Raw genomic sequence first — 24,750 nt, 5'->3', positions numbered from 1 at the left:
TACTGCCAGAGTGGCTGAACGTTTTACATCGCACTTTGCTTCCTGATTGTGTGAGGATTAAATGTACATTGGTGTGAAGGGTCAGTGTCAGTTCTTGTAATCTTATTTGCAATACATATTTTGTAGGTGGGAAGGATCTGGATATAAAAATACGATTTTAAATATTTTGTGTACGGTTTCAAATTTTTGTTATTAATATTACCAAAATGCCATGTGACTGGAAACAAACAAGGACATTGGTTTACATTATTTAGAATATAATAATATTTTAATCATTTCTTCTTCAGCGACACTTATTTGCTTTCCAGCCAATTCCTTGTGTTCTGTGTCGGCAGAAAACCAACATGCGCATCTAAACTGATTATGTAAATTGTGAAAATTACGACACACGTTGAAGAATGTTGCTTAAGTTTAACCTGCCGCAATGAGTGGGTGCCAAACTTGACACCAATGCTAAGCTCTTAATCTTATTCGATTTACAGTCTCGGCTAGTTCGAATCCACGTGATTCTGGGGTCGATCCACTGTAATCCGCGACACTTAGGGATGTCAATATGCTTATCATCTTGCCCCCTGGGGATTTGGCCCGGGACGGTCACGTTGGAGGTTTAACCACTCTACTGCCAAAACCCTATACCAGAGAGTGACCATACTGTTACGTTTTGGATGAGCAATATTATGAGATCATGTAATATGTTACGCATTTAAACATAAAACCATAATAATATGATGTATTTCCCCATTGTTTATTCCTATATATAACACTCCCTTTGTAAATAAATAACGAATTAAAAAGTAAATAAAGAATATTTCTTCAATTTATTCGATACTGTGAATATGATGTTGAGTAACAAACTTTGTTATTCAATTTACGGATTTGAGATATGAAGTAAACAATAAACAATCGTGTCCTTTTTGTCAACTGTTAATTTTTTAATTCAAACAAATTATAGAAATACCTGTATTACACCGTATTGTCATAGTGCGCCATTACACGACGCGCATAGTATATAGCACTACATACGAGTGTGCATAATCGTGTACCATGTAATGACGTACAGTTGAAACACTATAGCCAGCATGATCACCAAGAGCCATGACCCTCCAGCAGGTAAGGGTTAAGCTCCCTTACCCACATACTCTACTCCCACAGGGAAGGGGAGATATTTCACACCTGCAATATCAAACACTGGTAAATCTGCGTTCAAAGGCAAATTGCTCGCTAAAATAAATCCGATAGAAGTGGAAATGGGCCTGATTCCTGTGCTTACACATACACTGTGAGTGCCAGTCAACAGTCACCCAACAGTTGCCATTCACAGGCTGCCCCTGCCGGGGTGTAAAGACCTTGTATCAATGATGCTTATTTACCTGCTATCTTAAATCGGTCCACGTGTTCCAGTCTTTGATGTTGCCGACCAGGTGTGAAACTCTTCATTACTGAGAGTATTGCTTTTGATCATGTACGTGTCGCGTCAAAACAACACGGGGTATTTGATGAAATGTAGCTCACCTAAAGATTTATTTAATTAACGCACATATCGTGCCCCATCGTCTTACAAACTGTTTCTGTTGTTTTGTTGGGTGTTTTTTTAGCGATTCAAGCAATTTTCTGAAGAAGGCAACTTATATGTAGCATGTACACTTCATAGGAGCCTTTTTTATAAGAGGCCCGTGACAGGGTTTGCAGACCTGATCTATACTATGCAGATTTTGCATCTGCACTTCATCCTGATGTCGTGGCTGATTGGTCAAACTAAGGCATGATGGGTATTCTATGTATGGTTTATATTGTAACTTGGGAAAGGAGGCCTTCCATTACTGTGAACCCAATGTCAGTTTCACACTTCTGAATAAATAATTCTCCGTGACATTTCGAACAATTATGATACACAAATTCACACTAAATGTTGTTAGTCTTTATTTGTAAAAGGCAATGTAAAAAACACATCTTTATTGTGATTACAAGAAACCTCGTTAATCCGGACGACACCGTTCTGGAAACAACTTCCGGCATTAACGAATCCGGGAAGGTTCGTCTTTGGATCAAAGAGGTCCGAACTATTGACGCTTTACCTTGAACCTTGCATGGACGTCAATCAAAACCAATTTGAATTTGAATTAATGCTAAATTACACGACGTACTGATTATTTTCTTATGCATATATTTGTGAGCACATGCCAGACTGCTTACAATATGAAAAGATCATTTAAATCACTACGTTAACTTATGAATTATTTTATTCATGTGTATCTATAACTGTGACAATAAGGACATTACACAAATGAAATCTTACTATTTTCCAATTTTTTTAAGTTGATTGTATTTGTTTGAAGTCTTTTTACCATACTTGATCTTTTTACTTGCACCGAATGGATCTTCTTCTTCTCTTTACTTCCCTACATCTGTTCACGCTAAGGTATCAACTTGATATTGGTCAGGTAAATAAAAGCCACATTTTAACAAGTTCCTCAAAAGGATCAAATACAAGCACTTTAGAATTTTATTTGAATAAAACAGGATATATTTTGTTAGTACTGGAATCTTAGCTGTTATGCTAATGTCTTTAGGGATGGCTTGGTACAGCGTAAGTACAGGTACATCTAGAACTTCATTCAAGTACGTATCTTTCAATATAGATAGAAGCTTGATATGTGCACTTGCACTCAGTGACATGTGGTCGCTCTTAACTTATATTCTGGGAATTAACTTAAGCCAATATTATTGTTCTGACATTTGCTGATTCTCAGGTGTGAAGAAACACGCTTAAAATACATCCCGCTGTTTGACAAATAAGCTAAGGAAAAACGTTTCAAGCGTTACTTTGGCAAAGCAATCAAGCTTCGCTGTATTTCATTTTTGCTGAGAGATAATTAAACAAAACTAAATCAACTTTTGAATAGATGAAATTATATGTCCGCATGGAGAATTCTTCACTATATTTACCCATCTTGGCTTGGTATTTGAACTTGTTTAGAGGACTTTTTGCAGACCTAACCTTAACAGCGCCAATGTATTTGTTGAAGGAAGTAGGCTAATTTTTAGTTTTCAAAATGAAAGAAAATTCGGCGTATCTCACAGTATTTAAAAAAAAATAAAGATAAAGAATCCAGACAGTTAACATTTGATTTGGGCATTGTGTGTATTATCTCTGAAGCAACTGCAAGTATTTATGTCTTGGCTGAATATTTTGGCTTGGTTTAGCAATCATTCGTCATCAAATTTGATGAGGCGTTGCCTAATGAAAGGCAGTATGCGATGCATGTTAGACGCACAGAGAACAGGCGCTCGGTGCGAAGGTAGAAACACATTTTATGAGACAGTCTTGAAAACTCAGAGATCTTCCAAGGTGAAGACACAAAACAAAGATCTGAGGTGCTTTAGCCAAAGCTAATGTCACTTAACGCTGGGATCAGATGCAGCCAGGGCCAGATGGTACCATTGAGCAAGGATTAAGGTGTTTTAAACGTGTTCCCTTCTAACGATTCCTGACGGTTGCAATCCCTGCTGTTGGTTCCTCGTAATGGCAACAGTAATATCATTAATCTACACTGGCACACTGGCCCGATGTTACATTGGCACAGCCAAGCCATATCTGAGAGTCGCGCTTCAAAGAAGGCCACACTGGTACCAGAGGTCATTCTCCTATTCTATTTTAACAGGGTGTTGTTGTAGTCTAGCGGCTCAAGCGTTCGCTGAGGCCCTTTTCTGGAGTCCCCATTTCGGTGAAATTGTTGGAATGGTGCTACCTGGGACGTAAAACCATGCTCACTCACTCCATTTGACTTATATGCCGATGTATGGGGAAACCATACTGTTGCATCGCGTTCCATTGCTGTGACATTTCACACTTAATAAAGTGTTATTCTGCACAAAGATGAATACATTTTTCTCTTTAAATTATGTCAGCAATTTATTTACGGCGTGACTGGGTGAGTGAATTGGAATCCCAGCATTTTTGCATCGGTGGACACTAAAAATGGGCTTCTCACATTGCACACATGTGGGGAGTCGAACCCGCGCCTCCTGCGTGACGAGTGAACCACTTGCCTACCCCACCGCCCTCAAATCAAAACGATTTGTTTCTGTGATTATGCTTTGGTTTCGTCTTTAGTCTTACACGAAATAGCTGTAATATTGCTGGCATAGTGCTAAAAACGACATAAACCCCAACTATAGCGGCTTGGGTGGCTTGGGAGGCAAGGCAAGATATCATAGCTGATAACATATCATTCCCCGAGATCCTTGTTCATTCTCCTTGTAACTGGTTTGCTTGACCAGACTCAGTTATTTACGGACAGACATACATATGAAATATTGCCGTGGCGTTTAACAACATTTACTCGCTCACCTTATCATTCATAAACATCTAGAAACATCGAGTGAGTGAGTCGTTTTTAACGCCACTTTGAACAGTATTACAGTTATATATTACAGTGGAGGGAAAGCCATAAGTGACGCAGGTCTCAGACGTTTACGACTTTGGTAAAACTAACGAATACGGGTATGGTGCTGACAAACCTAAAATCATAATCAGGGCCAACCAGGATTCGAACCCTTGCACAATCAAAGGTTTCTGGAATTTGTGGCGCCTTAAACGACTGGGACGGGGAAAAGGACGCTGTGGACCCGGTACAATGGGTTATTTTCTTTATAACTGCAACAAAACCTCCTTAGACCACAAATCAGTAATCTCTGACAATAGAAACATATTTTAATTGCATGTGCAAAATCTGAATATTCCCCCTTTAAACATGAACCCTATGTTTTGACTAAAAATCACGTTGAGATTGTCAATCAGCAGGTATAACGGTACCAGCGAAGGTAATTGGTCGCCAGGTCATTGAGTGGGAAAACGTTGCAAACTAAAAAGTATGTATGTGTTGCTGACAGTGGGTGAGAAATGGTTGTTTGTGTAGTGACAGACGCGATGTGCTTATGTAATCTGAATGATGGCTCATTGGTTACATCGTTTCCCCACTTGTGTACATTACGTGGAAACTCAAGTTTTAATTGAACACACTCCGTCCGCTTTGATCTTCCAATCGATGGCATATATGAAATAAGGAAAAGTGACAAACCACGAAGCAGTCGTAAACCTACTTGTTTTGTGATGCCATGCAGGCATTATGCAAACAAAAATTGACCGACCCGATTCGAAAAAGACGATTTGTAATTTCATCTATGATTGCAAGTTATTGTATTGTTTCTAATTACAATTGGTAGGGATGGACAGATGTGTCGGCTGTTTCAAAAACGCGCCGAAATGCATTCATACTGTTTCCAAACACGTCCGAGACCTGCATCATTAACGCCCCCATCTCCTCTGTCTGTCATCAACGGGTGCATGGGAGGTAACTCGTGTCTGGCGTTGTGTGGATTTTACGACACTTCAATGGATTTAACTGACCGTCCAAGCTGTGTTTCATTAATGTGACAGATACAACATTGTACATATTTACATGATATCAACATGAAAGGTAGATATACATAATGCACGTTATATATATGAATATTTTTTCATTCATAGTGTATAAACATATATATATACTGAGTCTTAATTTGGTTAAAGCTAATCTATGATCTTTACATTTTACAGCTGAATCATATTTCTTAAGTTCAAATTAATCTTTAATAACTCCCAGATGCCTTAGTTTGTGGGAGTTATCAGTGTTTACTAGGTCACTTTCAATGAGAAATAGCGCGGAATACTGTTAAAAGTGGCGTTAAACCCAACTCACTCACTCACTCAATGAGAAATATATTTCTAAATTTTGTTTGAAGAGCTTCATAGATTTTTTAGCAAGGGTCATTTTCACTGTTGGATTTGGGAAGTAGGTGTGCCATCATATATATTTGATGGAGGATGTCAAGGACATTTTTTGTGAGGCCAAGAGAATATGGTACGCATCGAATAAGAGCCTGTCACATTCCAAGCCTCTCAGGCGCTGGTAATATCTATACATGGACATATATATTTGTAAAGTAAGAGGGTTCATTCCTAATTCACTGAGGCATCCAATATTACTAACTTTTTTGGTACTCCTAGAATCTGCTTTGCTATTTTGATAGTGATCTCATTACATAGTTGTTTAGACCAGTTATGATACATTTCATGCGAGGGTCTTAGCAGACTGCAGCTCCATACCTCGGCTCCATATGACGCAATGGGCACAATTAAGACATTATACAAGTGAATGAGAATGTCTGCTGGGAGATGAGAAGTTCATTTCAGTGAACTTTTGATCTTATACCATGTTCACAAGGCCTTTCCTCTCAGTGTATTGACAGCGGCCTTAAAATATATATATTGTATATATGTGAATGTATGTCATTATCTGTGAACAACTGGAAATAACATGTAAATACATCAAATAATATGTAACAAATAACATAAATCAGATATACTACTACATTGTACATAAATCGTTCTTATCGTTATTAGAAATAGAGGTGCCGTTTTCGCCCGTCACATAGTAGCCGTTTTCGCCAAATGCGGTGCCGTTTTCGCCAGTGAAATCGGTGACGTTTGGCTGAGGTGCCGTTTTAGCCTGCACCCCATTACAAGCTACAGGCAAAATGCATCAACAGTGTCTACATTGATTACTTGAATAAGGACGATGCCTGCGCGGCAAAATATAACTCCCTGCCTTTTGGTCGTGTTTATAAGCAGTTTCCAGATTACAGTTGACAAGCCTGCACTAAAACAAATGTGGTAGACTATTCAAAGAAGCGAACGTACAATATCGGCGGAACTCAACAACAGGATATGACGTCACAAGCCTTCCAAGGTCGTCAAGGTCAACATAATGGCCGGCAAAGTGTTTAGGTCGCTCTTGCGTTCAACATCATCCACTGTAAGTCGTTTTTATCATTTTGTTTTTAACAAACAACATATAGCACCAGAAAGCATTATATTAACGAGTCTAAAATCGTTTTTACTACTCTTGAATATCTTCGTCGTCATGTCGATGATCTTGAAGTTGTCTTGTTGCAGACGACGCAATGTCAACAAGCACATGTATTGCACGTGGAGACAGGATGCTCAAATGTATGGTTTAGGAAAAGCAGAAAAACAATACATGATTCAACCCATAGTTTCACTTTCCTTCAACAGAAAAACAATCACTTTACCTTTCCGGTCAGAAATCACAAGTGACTCAAATCAACAGGTCGAATTCTAAGCCTAAGCTACAAGTCTATTCCACAATACTCGGATAGGCTACTCTGATGATATATCGTCTAATTCTAGTCTTCTGCATTTCCATACTCAAATATTTCAGTGTGAAGAAGTCAAACATGGGGACAATCGTTTATTTCCACGCTGATTATGAAAGTCCTAGGGCCTGCTGAAGACGAGATTAATTTCCTTGTTAACTTCCTTTCTAAAATTTCACTCTTCAAATCTCTAAATATGTATGTTGCATGATATAACATCATCTTGACTAGGTAATATTGTCAACTAATGTTAGCTTTATCAAACATTGGAAACTATTCAAATGTTGCTTTACCATGTTCGCTGCCTGGTGTGTGAAATTAAGTGTGAACATCAAGTAGTCCTTGAAGTAAAAGAATTAAGGGGTTCCCAGATTCATATAATTATAATGTCAGACCTCAAGGACTGCAAGACACAACTCACGGCCTGAACTGGTAGTTTGGCATTATTTTCAGTAGATATTAATCTTAGCTTATGGAACAGCTGATCTTACTCGGCCATAAGAAATGTTAGTAGACAGTAGCTTCAGACCATACATACACAAATAAGATACGATAAAACCATGAACAGTATTACATAGACAGTGTATCTAGCAGATACTTCTCTCTGATATACGGACACGGCTGTCAGTGTCTCAGTCACCTTAGGCACCAGATGTATAAACTCACATTTTGTATGTCAGTAGTACAGACTGAAATTGGTTACCCTATGGCATATAGGTTTAAGGTAACAAAATCATTTTTTTAATACTGACTACCATTAACTTTTAACACTTCAAGAAATAATCACTTGTCCTTGATCATTCAGGGACAGGAAACATGTTTGATGAAGTATTCATTTGACAGTTCACAGCAGTAGAAACTAACATTTTTAGTCCACTAGTCCTTAAAATGATAAAATATTGAAAAACCCTTAAAATTGGCAAATTTCTAATTGTCCTTATGATACCTTAACTATGTGGCAGTTTGGCAAGGACTACAGGACTTGTGCCAATTTCTAATGCTGATTTTAAGATTTAGGTTCAGTGAAATACTGAAACCTTGTTTACATGCACACTGTTATCTCGATGAAAATGCATCATATCGCAACACAGTGTTATTACTAGGCGGTTACGATTCACTTGCGTATTCAGTGAATCGAACTGTATCCATTCATGATTTGAATTCGTTAATCGTGGCCACTAGAATCGAATATTTATGAATATGCAATCATGTGCATTTACATAACCTGTACCTAGAACATCCATAAGAACATTCTTTTCAGATTACAGATTTACAGATGCATAGATTGTGATACCATTTCGGAGTAGGACATTGCTCATAAATTTATTTACTATTTTGCTGTGGAATTGTGCTTAAGAGTTTTCAAAATATTGCATGTAACATTGTTATCAACATGATCAAATAAAAACTTCTGGCTATTGAAAAGTACCATTACTATCGGGTAATTCACATCATTGGAAGGTATAGAAAGCATTGAATGAATTGAGGGAAACATTTGGTTTATTAATCAAACATAATGTCAGTTGTACTCAACTAGCTTCAGGATTAACCTTTTTTGGTATTATGAAGTATATTGCATGCTTTTTATTGTGATATACACACATTAAAAAGGGTGGTATAAATAATATATCGACACGATCACACCACTAGTAACAATACATTTTTCTTTGCAGAACATATTTCAAAACTCCCCTGGGCTAAGATATTTTTCCAGCCAGGTATGTATGAATTTCTATCTATCATCATTATTAGTATATACGGATCTCATATGTTCACATCAGTGGTCAGAGAAACCTTTTGTTGTAGTTTTGACTGCCCTTATCTTAATGCTATCCTTGCAATTTTAAACCTTTACAACAATTTTATCTGCTAAAGACATTTGTATGGTTCAATTGAGACAAATGGACCTTCATATGAAATAGGGAGCAGAGTAAGTAACAAGACCATAGCAGATGTCTGTGATTTATCAATGAAAATAGAACTATGAACATAATCATGGGCACTAATGCTAATCACTTTGATGAAAGAAAGCAGAAACTGGTTGACCTAAAAGTTCACACACAAGTTTCATATGATTACAATGTAAACTATGTGTCTGAATATGAGTATTTCGCTTATCATCCAAACCTGGCTTTCACGATTGCTTGGGTGAAATCAAACAATATCTCCAAGGAGACAGCACTGCATAATTTGCTTCACAACCTCATGCAGACCATAGGTTACCATGACATCACAATGAAGTGACACCACTAGTCTCTGCCATTGAAGCTCGTTAGCCGTACTTTTTACATTTAGACACTGGTTGTTAATTTTTACAAACTGAAAAAGTGGGAAGAATGTTTTTGGATGATTGATCGAAACCCGCCTGAGTGTCATTTGATATCCAATATACATGATATATCAACACTCAACAATAAAAGTTTAAGGACTCCACAGAAGGCCTCAGAGCATTTAACTTTTATGATATCGTGTTGATATGTTGAATATCAAAGGATACTCCCGTGAGACTTTCTCTGAATGTTGATGTGTCTTCCCTAGTTTTAACCACAATTCAATTTGTTACAAGGTTCAAACTGTCACACTCATCCCAGGAGATGGCATCGGACCAGAAATTTCTGATTCTGTCAAGCAAATCTTTGCTGCATCAGGGGTAAGTCCTTGCACTGACACAGTCAGTGATGTCACTGCTAAATCCAATACCAACTGTATCACAGCTGCCGGTAAATACTTGAATCTGGACCAGGCATACCAGTGGCAGAAATCATAACTAAAAATAAGTATGGGCTTTTCTTTATCAATTTATGAACCACATGCATGTTACATATTACTGACATTTCTAGGTACATTATATCTCTATAGTGAGGTCATGATGCAGAAAGAATGACACTATCTGTTTATAAAAGGAGAATTTCAGAAACTTTTATTTAAACAAAATGGTTTTGTTCCATACTGCATGTTTTTGGAGTGTAAAATAAACAAACAATTGTTACATGATGACAAACATGAAAACAGTAAAGAGGTTGTGATGCTGGCTTTTTAAAACTGACAGTCCAAGGGACTGGCCTCTCTAAAATTTACCAGTCCCCCTCAATTTTTACCAGTCCCAACTTTGAACAAATAAAAAAAAAACGAAAGAAAATTACCTGGTTTTAATTCCTTCAAAATTTTGTTTGTTCTCTGCAACGTACATGCAGTCACACGTTTCTCTTTTTTGTGTGGAATATTCCTCTCGCTAGTGCATAGTTCATTTCGTCATCAACAGCATGCATATTCAGGATCATTAGGTTATTCAACCTTCTGTTTTGAACTCCGAACCTGCGCTCTGCAGGTATACTGCTCACAGGAATGGTGATCGCAATGGTAGCAAGTTGTGCAAAATCTGGGAATATGTCAGCATATTCGTTTATCAGGACCTGGCATGTGTTCGCAAACGTAACAGTGCCCAGGCCAGCTGCAGCTCGCTTGAATTGCTGGAAGTCTCTCTTGCAACAATCTCGATCGAGTACCGGTAGGTGTGCTGTGACGTCATTATCGTCTGGACCAATGACTGGGCTGAAGTGATTCAGAAGTATGTCAAGGGATTCCCCTTCGTGCGCGGAGAGGTCTTGAGGTGCCTGTGGGTATCAGAACGGGATTCAGGGACGATGTCCAGTGACAGCAAGACACTAAGACTTTCAGCAGGAAAACGAGTGCGTAATGAATGAATCAAATCTTCAATAAAACCCACTCGTTTAGCTTGAAAGGAGATGACAGACCTCGGATCTGCGTACGTCAACTTGAAACCACTAAACTCGCCATCAACTACATTCTCATTCAAATGTTTTTCGTATTTTCCAGTTTCATTCAGTAAAGTTTGTAGGCATCCAATGGTTGACTCCACCATAGGGTGTATCATAGCTAGGTTGAAGTTGTCCTTTTGAAAGACGGGGACAAGTTTTTCCATGTATGGTAGAACATCATACAACATGTACATTGTCGAAACAAATGAAAACGTTTTCAATTTTTTTGCGAGATTCACCGCCACTGTGTTTTTACGTTGGGCAGCCTCTTCCTCAATTTCAATGACTAAAGCTGACCAATTTAATCTTGTAGAAGTAACAGCTCAAATCAGGGATAACCACCTTACGGTACAGGGCTGTTTGACACTGGAGAATTCTGTGTCGTCCAAAACTTTAGAAAGTTCTTTTAATCTGTCATACCGTGTCGCAGAGTACTGGTACAGTTTATACACGTCATTGACTGTTGTACGGTAATCTGATATGCACTTTGATAGTTTAGCTGCATCCTGCGACGCCAGGGCAACATGATGTGCAATGCAGTGTACGTGCACTAAGCACGGACAATCACTTGTTTTAAGTCTCACACCAACACCACTCCTGATGCCGGTCATGACGCTCGTCCCGTCCGATCCCAAACCAATTATTTTGTTCATTGGCATACCCCATTCCTCCATCACCTCTCTGATCTTTGCAGTTATTATTTCTGCCGTTCCCCCATGAACGGTATAGCTACGGACATGTGGCCAGCCATGACTTTTTTATTTGACATAATAAAAACAGCGTCATGGTGACTGTTACTGTCTCTGTGCTCTTTTAAAGCCGACTTTTTCATGTTAATGCATCCCTTGGTGAACCCATTCAGCTTCCCTAATGCCTCATATATACGACAAAACATCATCTCTGTTTCAGACTCATGGCGTAACCATTTAAATTCATTCAACCAGTCATTTCCTGATTTTTGTCATTTTACCTTTTGTGGCAGTTTTGGACTTTTTAATCCCCCTGTCACAATCTGTACTATCACAGGATGACTTTTCTAATTCATCATTTGTACGTTTGCGGGGATTCTTGGGGTTGCCACCCAAAAAATTTAAAAGCTTAGTCTGCTTTGATGACGCCATGTTACATAATCTCGGAGCACGTGGTTTGAAATGACATTTCACTTTGGTTCGAGACTAAGTCGCTAAAAATAGATATTTAACCTCCAAGCAAAGCGTAATGTTATTTCCTTGCGCTTAAAATAGACAACAGGGAAACTCTGCTGATTAGAGACAAGCTGGCTTCGTTCGAAAAATATACTTTATTCAATATCGCCGATCTTTTGTTCAACAACAAAGATTTATAAGGTACTTTTTGCCGGTCTACTGGGACTGGCAGGCATATGAATTACCGGTAAACGGGAACAGTGATATATCCATTGATACATTCACCTTGGCAGGGTTTACTTTGACTTACAAAAGTGGGGGTCCTGCAAAGTAATGAAACAGTGTAGTGTATTGTATGTTTTGATAATTACTTGAGAGCCTGGAATGAATCTGTGATCATGTGCACAGTGGTCATGATGGATGAGATGACAAGCCCTTAACTGCTCTTGATGGGCTGTAGGTACAGTGATTGAATGAATATTATTATGCATACTAGTACATTCTTTTTCTGCATCCAATCTCAACATTTGTGCATACTGGATGCACATTTGTGCATCATGTTAAATCTTGCATGTAGGTTAGTCATGATTTGATCTATCCCTACATGGACTGCATGAGGCCAATTTGCAGTGCATAAAATGTGTTCAAATTTAAAGGAATTGTCTCCCTTGTTATATAATTGTGTAATTTTAGAGAGGTTTGAAGGAACTGATTTCGTCTCTTCGAATTTGTTGGTCTTTTATAGATTAATCATTTGTTAATTACACTGATGGTTTTTCATGGTAACAATTTATAAACATTTATAATATGCATGCTACATTAAAGTGACACTTCTATTCTGTTAGGAAAAACAAGCAAATGAATGGTTGATTTTCTTCTCTGACATTGAAATCTTGCTGAAGTAAATTTCTTAGAAATCAGGTTAAGTACACCACATACATCACAGTTCTTGAAGCCCCAAACATATTACTTAGTGTCCCGTTGACTCAAAAATAGATAGACTCGGGTCAATCCCTGATAACAGCAGTAATCAAGTCTTGTGAGTTGCTCAGTAATCTGTTAGTCATTTGTGTCTGGCTTGTATCCCTGCCATTGCAGTTTTCTTCACTTTGTTTTCATTCTTGTCAGGCCCCAGTGGATTGGGAGGAGGTTGATGTTACTCCAGTCAAGGGACCTGATGGCAAGTTCCACCTTCCCCAAAAGATCTTTGAGTCAATGGGCAAAACAAAGGTTGGACTGAAAGGACCACTTGCTACACCCATTGGAAAGGGACACCAGTCTCTTAACTTAGCACTTCGAAAGTAAGTGATCCATTTTTGAAGAGGAACTCTGCCGCTCATGCATTTGAGAGTCAGGACTCATAAGGACTATGATAGATTTTTAGATTATTTTAGAATGTCTCCCAGTACAGGCAGATATCTTATGTAATGTATCTAAATGAAGCAGATATTTTTCCATCTTTACATGCATCCACCCTGTACATGTTTCTTCTGAAAGTGGAACTGTTGTCCTTTCTAATGATCATGATGGATAAATCCAGTTAACATTAATGTCAATATCACAATTTCTGGTTGGAACTTTACGAATGTGTTACTTCTTATCTTTCTAAGCCATAGAGGGAAATTCCTTCCTTTTCATCTTCCCGAGGCAAGGGAGTTAACTGACTTTAAAAGTCCAGTTTCCACCCTTGCCGAACTAGCCTGAAATTATGGATTTTTATTTTGACTGGACTAATGAGTTTATGCATAGTCCAATCAAAATCGTGCAACGAAATCAACATCCAATCTGTAAAATGCTGTGGAGATTTTAGTCAAGTACTGGATTTGCAAAGCATGTGTACCATCAACTTGGCTTCAAAAGATATTTTCCAAATCTCTTCATGTTCATTTGGTCAAGGTGTTCACATGATTTGATGCACTTTGCAAAATAAGCACTGTTTATTACAATATAGATCTTGATTATCGATCAGATTGTCTTGAATATTTGAAGCAAATGCAAGTGATATCAGAGGTGGAAGCTGATTGGTCAATGGGACATAACTCACAACAGCCACTGGTGGCGCTACGATTGAATCTAGAAGTTCCAGCCTAATTCGGCAAGGGTGGAAACTGGACTTTTACAGTCAGTTAACTCCATTGCCTCGGGAAGATGTTCTTTTCTTGATGACAGTGTCTGTGTTCATCAATCACAGATTTCTCATTCATTCTTTTTGGATATAATTTATTCCAATACAGTTCATACCAGTAAGAATCATTTGATTCTAGTGATGCTAGCAAATACAGAAATTCTATTCTCTGTTTCAGAGCATTCAGCCTGTATGCTAATGTGAGACCATGTCGTTCTATTGAGGGGTTCAAGACACCATATGAAGATGTAGACATCGTGACGATCAGAGAAAATACTGAGGGAGAGTACAGTGGCATTGAACATGTTGTAAGTATAGTAGGTTTCATGACTTCTGTTCACTGACACCCATTTAACACACAGATTTGTCTGGGGGGTAAATGGGTTGTCATAATTTCAATCTAATGAATAAAATATGTTACTAGTAGCAGTAGTCGTTGTTGTAGATGTGTGGGATGACTTAAGGACTTGGATTTGGACGATACACAAAGTTACAATCCGATACATGTCTCTGTAGTGAGGACATGATAAGCATCACCATACAGAAAGAATGACACAGTCTGTTTATGAAAGGTGAATTTCTAAACGTTTCAGGTAAACAAAATTTTATGGTTCCATACTACATATTTTGGGGTGGAAACTTAACAAACAATTGTTACATGATAACAAACAGGTAAACAATGAAAATGATGCATTGAAATTTTCTTTGCACCACCAGAAAACAGGTAACAGAACTTAGCAAATATACATTGCAGCGATACATCCACCAAGGATAGTCATGGATTGTCCAATCCCTACTTGAACCACACGAGGCCTGTTTGCAATATACATGTATAAAATGTGTTCAAATTCAAAGAGTTGTCTCCCCTATTACATCTTATTGTGTACTTTCAGGGGGAATTTGACAAGGAATTGATGTCGTTTGTTGATGTTTTTGAAATAAAGCCTTTGTTAATTACACTGATGTTTTTTCGTTGTATCAGATTGTTGATGGAGTTGTACAGAGCATCAAACTCATCACAGAACAAGCATCCATGCGGGTAGCCGAGTATGCCTTCAAATTTGCCCGGGACAACGACCGCAGTACAGTCACAGCAGTGCACAAGGCCAACATCATGTAAGTTGGGAAAGCTGGGCCTATGTGAGAATTAGATATGACAGTGACTGTTTGGTGCATGTGAATGTAGGCAGTATGTCATTATAACAGTGATAACATGATACACATAGCAGTGGAGTTCGAGGGAGTGAACCTACAGAGATATTTCTATGTGTTCGCAGAGTCTACAGTTGTAAACATCAATAACATTTAATACCATCATTAAAATTTACATTTTCAGGTGGTTATATTTATTGTGTAAGCTTTTAAAGGTGACGTACCCTAAGATGACAAGGACAATTATGAGGCAAAAGACTTTGATACTTAGTTTTACATTGAATGCAATGTTAAGTATATAGAATTTAAGAAACTAATGCTCTTGTCCATGTTTAGAAATTATATTTTATTTTCACTAGTTTTCAAAACTGGCCTTTACAGAATTAGAAATGTTATCTCTATCACAATACACCTGTCAGTAAGAAGAATGTGATTTTACCAATCACTTCAAGTCACTTGCTCGAGAATGTTTTGGTATATATTCTTTGAATATCACATTGACAGGTTATATAAATAAGGTATCATAAGGACATGTGCTCGTTTCAGGAGGGCTAATGCCTTGCTCACAACTGGACATGTCATATTAGCCGGGGATATGAGTATTTCATGCTTGTTTTATTGAATTTGGGGTATTTAATTGAATATTATGAGCTAATATTTAAAGATTGTTTGAATTAGAAAAGTAATACGATTTGATTTTCAAAGGTCAACCTATAGGACTAGCTGAATTAAGAATCTAGATTAATACTTCTTAGAAGTAGTTGCACACCTTATTTTCTTCTTTCTTTTCAGGAGAATGTCAGATGGTTTGTTTTTGAAATGCTGTCGGGAGGTAGCAGAAAAAAATAGAGATATCAAATTTTCTGAAATGTACTTGGATACAGTTTGTCTTAATGTAAGTGTTGCTTTTTACAGTGTTTTAAATCAAATGTATATTCAACTAAAAATATATATACATTTTTTAATTTATCCTGCATTCATAGCAATACCCTTACACAGCTGCCACGTGACCCAGAAGTGGTGACGTCGCATAAGAGCACATTACTGCTTTGTCATTCGACACAGACAGACGTGTTTATGAGAATAAAGCTCCTGCAGTTTTCTAGCATCCTTTGCTTCTTATTTACACTTTGTTTGCTCTTGCTAATGTGTTGTTGTTTATGTTTTTTTTGCCTTTTTCGTCTTATCCTTACGTAATTTGTATTAAGTTCCCACTTGTTAGTGGCTCTCAGTCACCATAATTTCAGGCGTATTGTTCTAATCCGCCATGCGTAACTCCATGTGCCCATCCACGGCCAAATGGGTTTTTACACGGATCACCAAGCCATTGGCTAACTACTTTCACCCGAGGCAGATTAGCTTGAAATTTTACATAGACCATTGTCTCCTGAACCATCAGAGACGATCATTCACCACAGGGATTTAACCCATCGCCTCTTCCATCACCTGGGATGGATTGTCAACAAGACCAAGTCGGAGCTCAATCCATCTTCATCTTCAATTTATCGGAGGCCTGTTTCTGACCAACAAGGACCTCTTACAAGTACCCAGGGACAGGTGGTTGAAGATCCTCCACCACTTTCTGCCTGCTCTTCAGCTAGTCTGGATGCTCCGCCAGTTGCGAGTGCTGTTGGGCTTACTCATTTTGGAACAGGACCTGACTTCCAGGGGAGATCTCGAGCTACGACCGATCCAGCATTTCCTCACCCCCTTCATCAGGCGCCAGATTCCATCAGTCTCCATTGTCCTCCTGGTTCACCTGCAACCTTATCTTCGTTGGATGGTGGAGTTAAATTTATTTCGGATCACATCGGAAGGCATGCTCACCTCCGTACCGTCTGATAAAGATGCCTTAAGGAGTTATGCGGGATAAGTTAAAAAAAATAGTAAAATCTAAATATTTTTTACATTTTAATACTTATCCTACATTATTTCGTCCAAGTGCCCTCCCGTCACAGTACTGCCTCTCCACAAAGTCTTCTAATGTTATATCCTAAACAATGATGTGCTCTTAAGTGACATCACCACTTCCGTGGTCACGTGGCTGCTGTGTGAGGGTATTGCTATTCATCTGGTTGAAACAACTTCTTCTGCAACTTGACCCCTCACAACTTCGTCTTACTGTTAAAAATCAGCATTAAGTGCATAAGGAGTAATGCAGGATAAGAATACATATGTAAAGAATAGTTAGATTTTACAAAGATTTGTGCAATCTCATTAAAATCAGATCCTAGTTCTCGCTACCGGTGAACAAAGATCTGAGAACACCCCATTACGGGTCACGTCAGACCAACATTGCCTGAACTTTGACTGACCAATGGAATGACTGACAAAAAGTCAACATTAGCCAATCAGAAGGCAGCTTTCCTTGTGCTTTATGGCACTAATTTCAAATCTGAACAAAAGAACATTGTGGAATGGCTAATAGATGGCCTAGATTGTATGGATTCAATCATTAAGCCCGTAACTATCATTCGGAATACCCCATGTTAAAGTTTTTGAGGTTACATGATTAGAAATCACATGCCGACTGTCACTTTCATGATCTGGTAAGCGACACTCTGATTAGTCGGATGAAAGGTCGTTCTGACGTGACCCCTAATGGGATGTCCACAGATCTTTGTTTAGCAGTAGCGAGAACTATGATCTAATTTTAATAAGATTGAGATTTGTGTTGCAATAGATTCTTGTATATAAATTCATCAGCTCTCTCCCTCTTTGTTATGTATCAATATTATTGCTAGAACTGAATCAAACACATGATGCTGATGCAGAACATTTTATATTTTCTTATATTTAACAATCTTCATGAAATTCTATTTCAATAATCTGACATTTTATTTGGTGTTATCATTGATGGCATATGGCAATGTTCCTGAGTAGCTTACAATTTTGAGAATCCATTAAGTATCTGTTAATTTTTCACGAACACTGATAATCTTTTTTTTCAGCAAACAATTCAATCATACATCATTCTTCGTTACAGATGGTCCAAGATCCCACACAGTTTGATGTCCTGGTTATGCCAAATTTGTATGGTGACATTTTGAGGTATGGATAAGATTACATTTCACAACCAAGCATTGCAATAGACAGTGAACATTCTAATAAAAGACATAGAAGTAAGAATTAGATTACGGGTGTTCTATAGAGGTGCATGATATTACTGGAATACCAGTATACTGCGTTTTGAAATACTAATGAATACATTTGCAAAATACAGGTATTTTGTGGGTTTTTTAAATGATGCATATTTCTGATAATTTTCATCTTGTTGACAACATTTACATAAGTGCTATGTCTCCCACCAGAGGGTTAATCTAAAATATAAACATGTTGTCATATTTATCTTTTAAAAGAAAAGATCAGAAATGAACATTTTTTTTATCTCTTGCATTGTTTTGTTAGCCAACTGTTGACTCTTGTGTAAACTTGGAACTTGGAACTTTCAGTACAGAATTAAAGAAAAACTTCAAGTCATTTGGGGTATTTTTGTTCAGGTTCATAACAGATTACAGATGAAAGAATGCATAGAATATACCGTGGTACATAACGCAATACATTAATAATTATTGCAGTAGGAAAATCAGGCCCATACATCACTGGTATTCTATTAGTATGCCCTACTTGCACGACCCGTGACAATAAAGTGCCAGGCATGTAGAAAAATATACTTTAGTTGCACTCCGGCAAGCATGAAAATTGACTTTGAAACTTAGAAGATGCATCGTGTGTCTGCAGATGAAGTACCTGACGAGTCATTTTTCAATTCTGCACATCTTTCATTAGCTGTTGCTACAATTATAAAGTTTTCTTGTAAAGATTAATGGGTTTTTTTCTACTTTTCACTTTTTAACAGGGAAAATTTAAAATCAGGCTGAACAAGTAGAATTTTGAAGTTTACGTGAACTTGGGCAAGTAGGACATTTTGGTATTTGAACAACCCTGGATATGTTTATTGTTTATTTGTTATTTAATGTATTATTAAAGAGAACTCTTTCATTTTTTCCAGTGATTTGTGTGCAGGGCTTATTGGCGGCCTCGGAGTTACACCCAGTGGAAATATAGGAGGAGAGGGAGCTATTTTTGAATCTGTGAGTTTGTTATATGATCAATGTTGTCAGTTTTCAAAGTCCAAAATGAAAGTGACAGGATCCTTGCAATAAGCATTATCTAATGGATTAAGAAGCTCCTGAGATGTAAGTACAATAGCCAAAACACTCGAGAACCCTTAATTACTAGGTTAGTTATTGGGAACAGAATGTGGAAAATTAAAGATGTTGAGGGGGGATAAAATGATTCTGTATAGGATATAGAAAATCACAAATCTTTAAGGTTTCATACTTTCATTGCAATTGCAAGCAGACACATTTGTGGTGCAAAGTATACTGAAAGAGTTTTTGTTACTACATGAAAGATACAAAGAAAGTTTGCTCCAAATTTATTATTTTTCTGTTCTTAATCATGATCAAGCAGATCATTGATTGCTTTTCCAAAGCAATTATCAATCTTGAAATTTTTACCAATTCCCATCACTGTCACAACAAAAATATGGATTAAGAATACATTTATTCAGGTAAGAATTTTACTGATAATGACTTAAAAACTTACATACTCACACACATTCAACTAGCTTCCGCTAACTGTCACCCTTCACACTCTTCACACTCACCCTGTTCCTCTAACAGACACTTTCCAAATACTTAAGGTTACTCAACCTTACTAAATACACTAATATTGTACCAATACTTTATCTCCTAAATCCCTACAAGTACATAACATCAATATCTTCAGTCAACATGCATGTCAACAATCTATTCTACCATCCAGTCACGTGATTCAGGGGTCCCTTGAGATTGTAACTGCGCATGAGTAGACCAGTGTGACCTCATGGCGTAGACAGGGCAACACTGAAATTATTCTGCTCAGGATACATTTCGTTCTCCGAGTTGAAATTTTCTGAGGATAATTAGTTGCCAATTACTCAGTTTTTGCCGATCCCATGGTGATCGCGTTTATAGAAGTTTTACCATTTGACAACCTGCAGAGTTGTCAGAATTTCCACTTGAATATTGACCTACCTCGTGGTTGACTGTGTCGGCAGCCATTATGGGGGATTTTCTCCTGCCTCCGTCCACATCATCGCACTGTACACTGCACATCGTTTATAGTCACATGAGCCTCACACAGGTCTCATCCAATTCAGATGTAATCATGTTCATATGCTTGGCCGTCTGTTGCCCTGGGGTCAGGCTTCATAATAAATGACCCAGCCTCCACGTATTTCATACAGGTGCCCCTCTATGTCCCCGGACACTATATGACAAACGTTTACACGTCAGTATATATACTAGTAACCATTCACCTTACATCGAGTATTATATACTCAGAATGGTATACTCATAGTTATTCAACATACAGGTGAGATTTGGAGCATGCTCAGAATAACTATACAGTTATACAACATACATCAAGCATGTACTATACTCAAATAACTAAAAAAGAACAGTTATTCAACATACATTGAGCAACTACTACTCAGAATAACCAATTTCAATATCAAAAGTAAATGTATATAATGATATGATGGTGGTTGTTTTAAATACAACAATGACTGCCAAAACACGGCGAAATCAAGACTTTGTGTGAGATCTTTAAGATTGTAATCACTTCATTCACAATGAATATACACTACAAAACATATGTTTCTATATCCGTATACTATTCTATTATTACATATATATGTACATGTAACTATACTTACATGGTCTAATGTACAAGAATATAAGCATAAACAATATTATGTTTAATCACACAGCTCGTACAACAAAAGATGTTCACTCCTTGCATAAGATCTTTTAAGCTCACAGGGGCGGTCGGGTAGCCTAGTGGTTAAAGCGTTCGCTCGTCACGCCGAAGACCCGGGTTTGATTGCCTACATGTGTGAAGCCCATTTCTGGTGTCCCCCCCGCCTTGATATTGCTGGAATATTGCTAAAAGCTGCGTAAAACCATACTCACTCACTCACTCACTCACTCACTCACTTTAAGCTCACAGCTAACATACAGTCCAACCACACTCTAATACATACAGTCAAACCAACTTAAAAGAAATGTATACAATGTGATCTTGACAATCACCAAAGGCTACCATGTTTCTCCTGGTGGCAGGTTCACGGCACAGCTCCAGACATTGCAGGCGAGGACAAGGCCAACCCTACAGCCCTGCTGCTCAGTGCAGTGATGATGTTGCGACACATGGGACTTGGAGAACATGCTCGTAGAATAGAGAAGGCTGCCCTTGAGGCCATCAGTGAAGGAAAGGTATGTCTAATGTGTCGGCTTTATACAGGTTCAAGGTTTAGCCACATACTCTGGTGATTATATTAATTGTTGTTATTTTAAGAATGTGAAAAAGAACATCAAAGTATTCTGTTCTCTTTTTAGATAGAATGTCCTAGGCTTGACATATGAGCTGGCTGCTCATTCTATCAACTTCTGATCTAGTTCAGACAGGACTTATGTCAGGCTGCTGCATTATAGCTTTAGTATTTGCTGACAGCTGTATTAAACAACTTTCACTGATTGAATCGTCAAAAGAGGACTTTTAATTCTTTAGTGAGAAAGATAGATAAATCTGTTTGTTACATGTACCGGTACACATTTGTACTGAGATTGTTTTCTTCAATTGCATCGTCCTAAAGGGAACTTTATCCGTTGATATTATCAATGTACCATATTCGCACATTATAAGCACCCACAGCTAAGCATATTTGCCAATATCCATCGTATATAAACATTTCAGGCTCTCAGCATAAACCATGAAATTAACAATCTTTCGTCTGTTATTTTTTCTCACCAAAATAATACTCTAATAGGAGCCCCCTATTTCTAACTTGGAGAGTGCCCTGGGCGCTTATTAAGTCGAATATGGTATATTGTGTGATTCCAGTAACCTCATCCATACTGAATATTGGGCAGAAGCATTGATTCTGGATGGTGGACACAAACATATTTTGCACAGGTTGATGTCACATATGATATGTGTCTGTACAAAGGTGTACATGGCATTAATACTGAATAACATCCTTGTTGTGTGTTCCAGGTGCTGACAGGAGATTTAGGCGGCAATGCCAAGTGCTCCGACTTCACAAAAGAAATCTGTCGCAAGGTGGAGAGCTCATCATAAAACCAGGCTGCAGAAGAGGATGTACAGCACAAATTGTAGACTCAATTTTTCCCTTGTTTCATTTTTCTTTGTTATTTATTCAATTCCTTTTTTTATACAAAAGTGGAAGGAACAGATGTGTATGGTTCTGATCTTGTAATGTCTCAAATAAATGTGCCAGTTTCCAATGTGTCTTTTGCTGATGGTGTAATCGGTCTATTTGGAATTTAAATCCTTTATTAATGTCCAGTGTCAGTGTATGTTGGAGATGATAATGATCATTCAAAATTTATCTTTATATTTCACTTTGTTTCATGAAAATGAATTGTTTATGTATTAAGGGAATCTCTCTGCAGTAGGCACCTTGCTATTGTCAGAATTGTGAATGAATGTGCATTTAAATAAAAATCATTGTATTATACTTGTGAAGGTTTATTTCAAATGGTATTTCAGGCTGATGTTTGTTGAGAAGAAGCTGGTTGTGTATATAAGAACACAATGTGTAAAGAAATAGCCAACATGTATTGATAATGCATACAGATTTCAAGAATGATTTTCTTGCTGCAGATAGATATGTGAGACAAACACAGAAACGAAGTCAGTATTTTGTTATTTTGTGAATGTTTGCACTGCACGTTGAAACCATCGGAGCTTTCTGTAATGTTCTGCTGATACGTCTGTTGCTGCAAGAGACTGGAACTTGTGTTGTTGATTGCTGCATTTGTGTTCCCAGTATCCTGTTGGTCATATCTCCATGGTGAAGCAAGATTCTGTTATCATCATTCTTATGTAGTAACTGTAAACTCAGCTTCAAATACTCAGCATTAGAGACCTGTGTTTCTTTGAGAGTGAGGTTGCGCAGAGATGCATGAACTTCTGAGGCGCATATATTCTGGTTTTCCTCCAGTACATCTGATAATGGTGTCCAGATGAATACATATCAACTTGACTTTCTGATTTGTCAACAGTCTCTGGTTTAGTGAGTGTGCCATGATAGAGTAGAGAACCATGAGATTATGGAGACAAATGTGAGACCGCAATACAGTGTATTCTTTCCAGTTCTGTGTTTGACCTTTACGTCAGTGTGTATAGTTGTTACATATCTTTAATTGATCAAACATAGATGTATATTAGCATAATATTGTTGACAATAAAGTACATTGTCATGAGCTTTGTAGTGCCTTGTCTGTGAAGACGTAGTTGCCATAGGTTGTGTTGGAGTGATGCAATATAGTAGTGCAGGAAATGCATCATTGAGTTTAATGTGCTTATACATATATATGTTGTGATATCATATCAGTCACAAAGCCCTTAAAGACAGCTGGGAATCATCCTACCTGAGGGGTACTAAAGTAACTAAAGTACTAAATTTAAAATAAAAAAGAAATATGTAAAAGGAGCATTTATTAATATATATATATATATATATGTGTGTGTGTGTGTGTGTGTGTGTGTGTGTGTGCCCTTGAAAATAACGTCACCAATTTCTCCGATTCCAATCGATAGACTGTATGATGAACGTGCTATCCACAATTATCTCCCTTTATCTGTGCCATGCTTTCTAATCAGTTTCATTGGCACACTGTGGAAGTTCAACAGCTGGCCTTTGATGTTGATATCATCAAAAGACACATTAACAACCACTTAGAACAGAATCACTCAGAACACAGGTTTTTTTATATTGTAGTACATTGATTGGGTGAACAAACTGAGTTCCTAGTGTAACTTCCGTCAGCCATACTTTTTGTTTAAATTTACATAAATTGCGTGAATATTCTTGTCCAAGGAATTAGTCCTGCTGCTTACTGAGGCGATGCTGTTAACCTCCGGGAGAATTTGGATTTGTTATTCACGCTGGTTTGCTAATTCGCGATGGTTCAATTGATTTAATTCTTTGCGAAAAAGGCAACATTCTACCAATCCATCGTCTCAATTATCGAAAGTGACATTCTATACAATAGATATTGTTCATGACATCAAAGAAACTTGTATGTGACGCCGGTAGAACTTAGAACAATAGTTTTAGCTGACTTGCGGAGTTTCTCTTTGGGTGACCGACACAAACACAATTGCAATAAGGAAAATATATAGAATAAACTATCTGTAATATCTCTCGAATAACCGTCTAAAAACAGATTTCTGGCATACTGAGGAAAATCTATCG

General features: G+C 37.7%; 1 protein-coding gene across 1 annotated transcript; it reads left to right on the top strand.

Moving 5' to 3' along the window:
• The first annotated feature begins 6,723 nt into the window (after positions 1–6,723).
• On the top strand, positions 6,724–23,727 carry LOC139464936 (isocitrate dehydrogenase [NAD] subunit alpha, mitochondrial-like). Its single transcript, XM_071246544.1, has 11 exons — positions 6,724–6,857; positions 8,892–8,936; positions 9,785–9,868; positions 13,271–13,443; positions 14,446–14,575; positions 15,250–15,383; positions 16,212–16,314; positions 18,406–18,470; positions 19,432–19,513; positions 21,590–21,742; positions 22,524–23,727. The coding sequence occupies exons 1-11, from the start codon at positions 6,810–6,812 to the stop codon at positions 22,605–22,607; spliced, it is 1,101 nt and encodes a 366-aa protein (XP_071102645.1). The 5' UTR covers positions 6,724–6,809; the 3' UTR covers positions 22,608–23,727.
• Positions 23,728–24,750: the final 1,023 nt, after the last annotated feature.

This window comes from Haliotis cracherodii, unplaced genomic scaffold (genome assembly GCF_022045235.1).
Source record: "Haliotis cracherodii isolate W230 unplaced genomic scaffold, xgHalCrac1.p SCAF_1, whole genome shotgun sequence".
Lineage (NCBI taxonomy): Eukaryota > Metazoa > Mollusca > Gastropoda > Lepetellida > Haliotidae > Haliotis > Haliotis cracherodii.
This window is presented reverse-complemented; position numbering and strand designations above follow the sequence as displayed.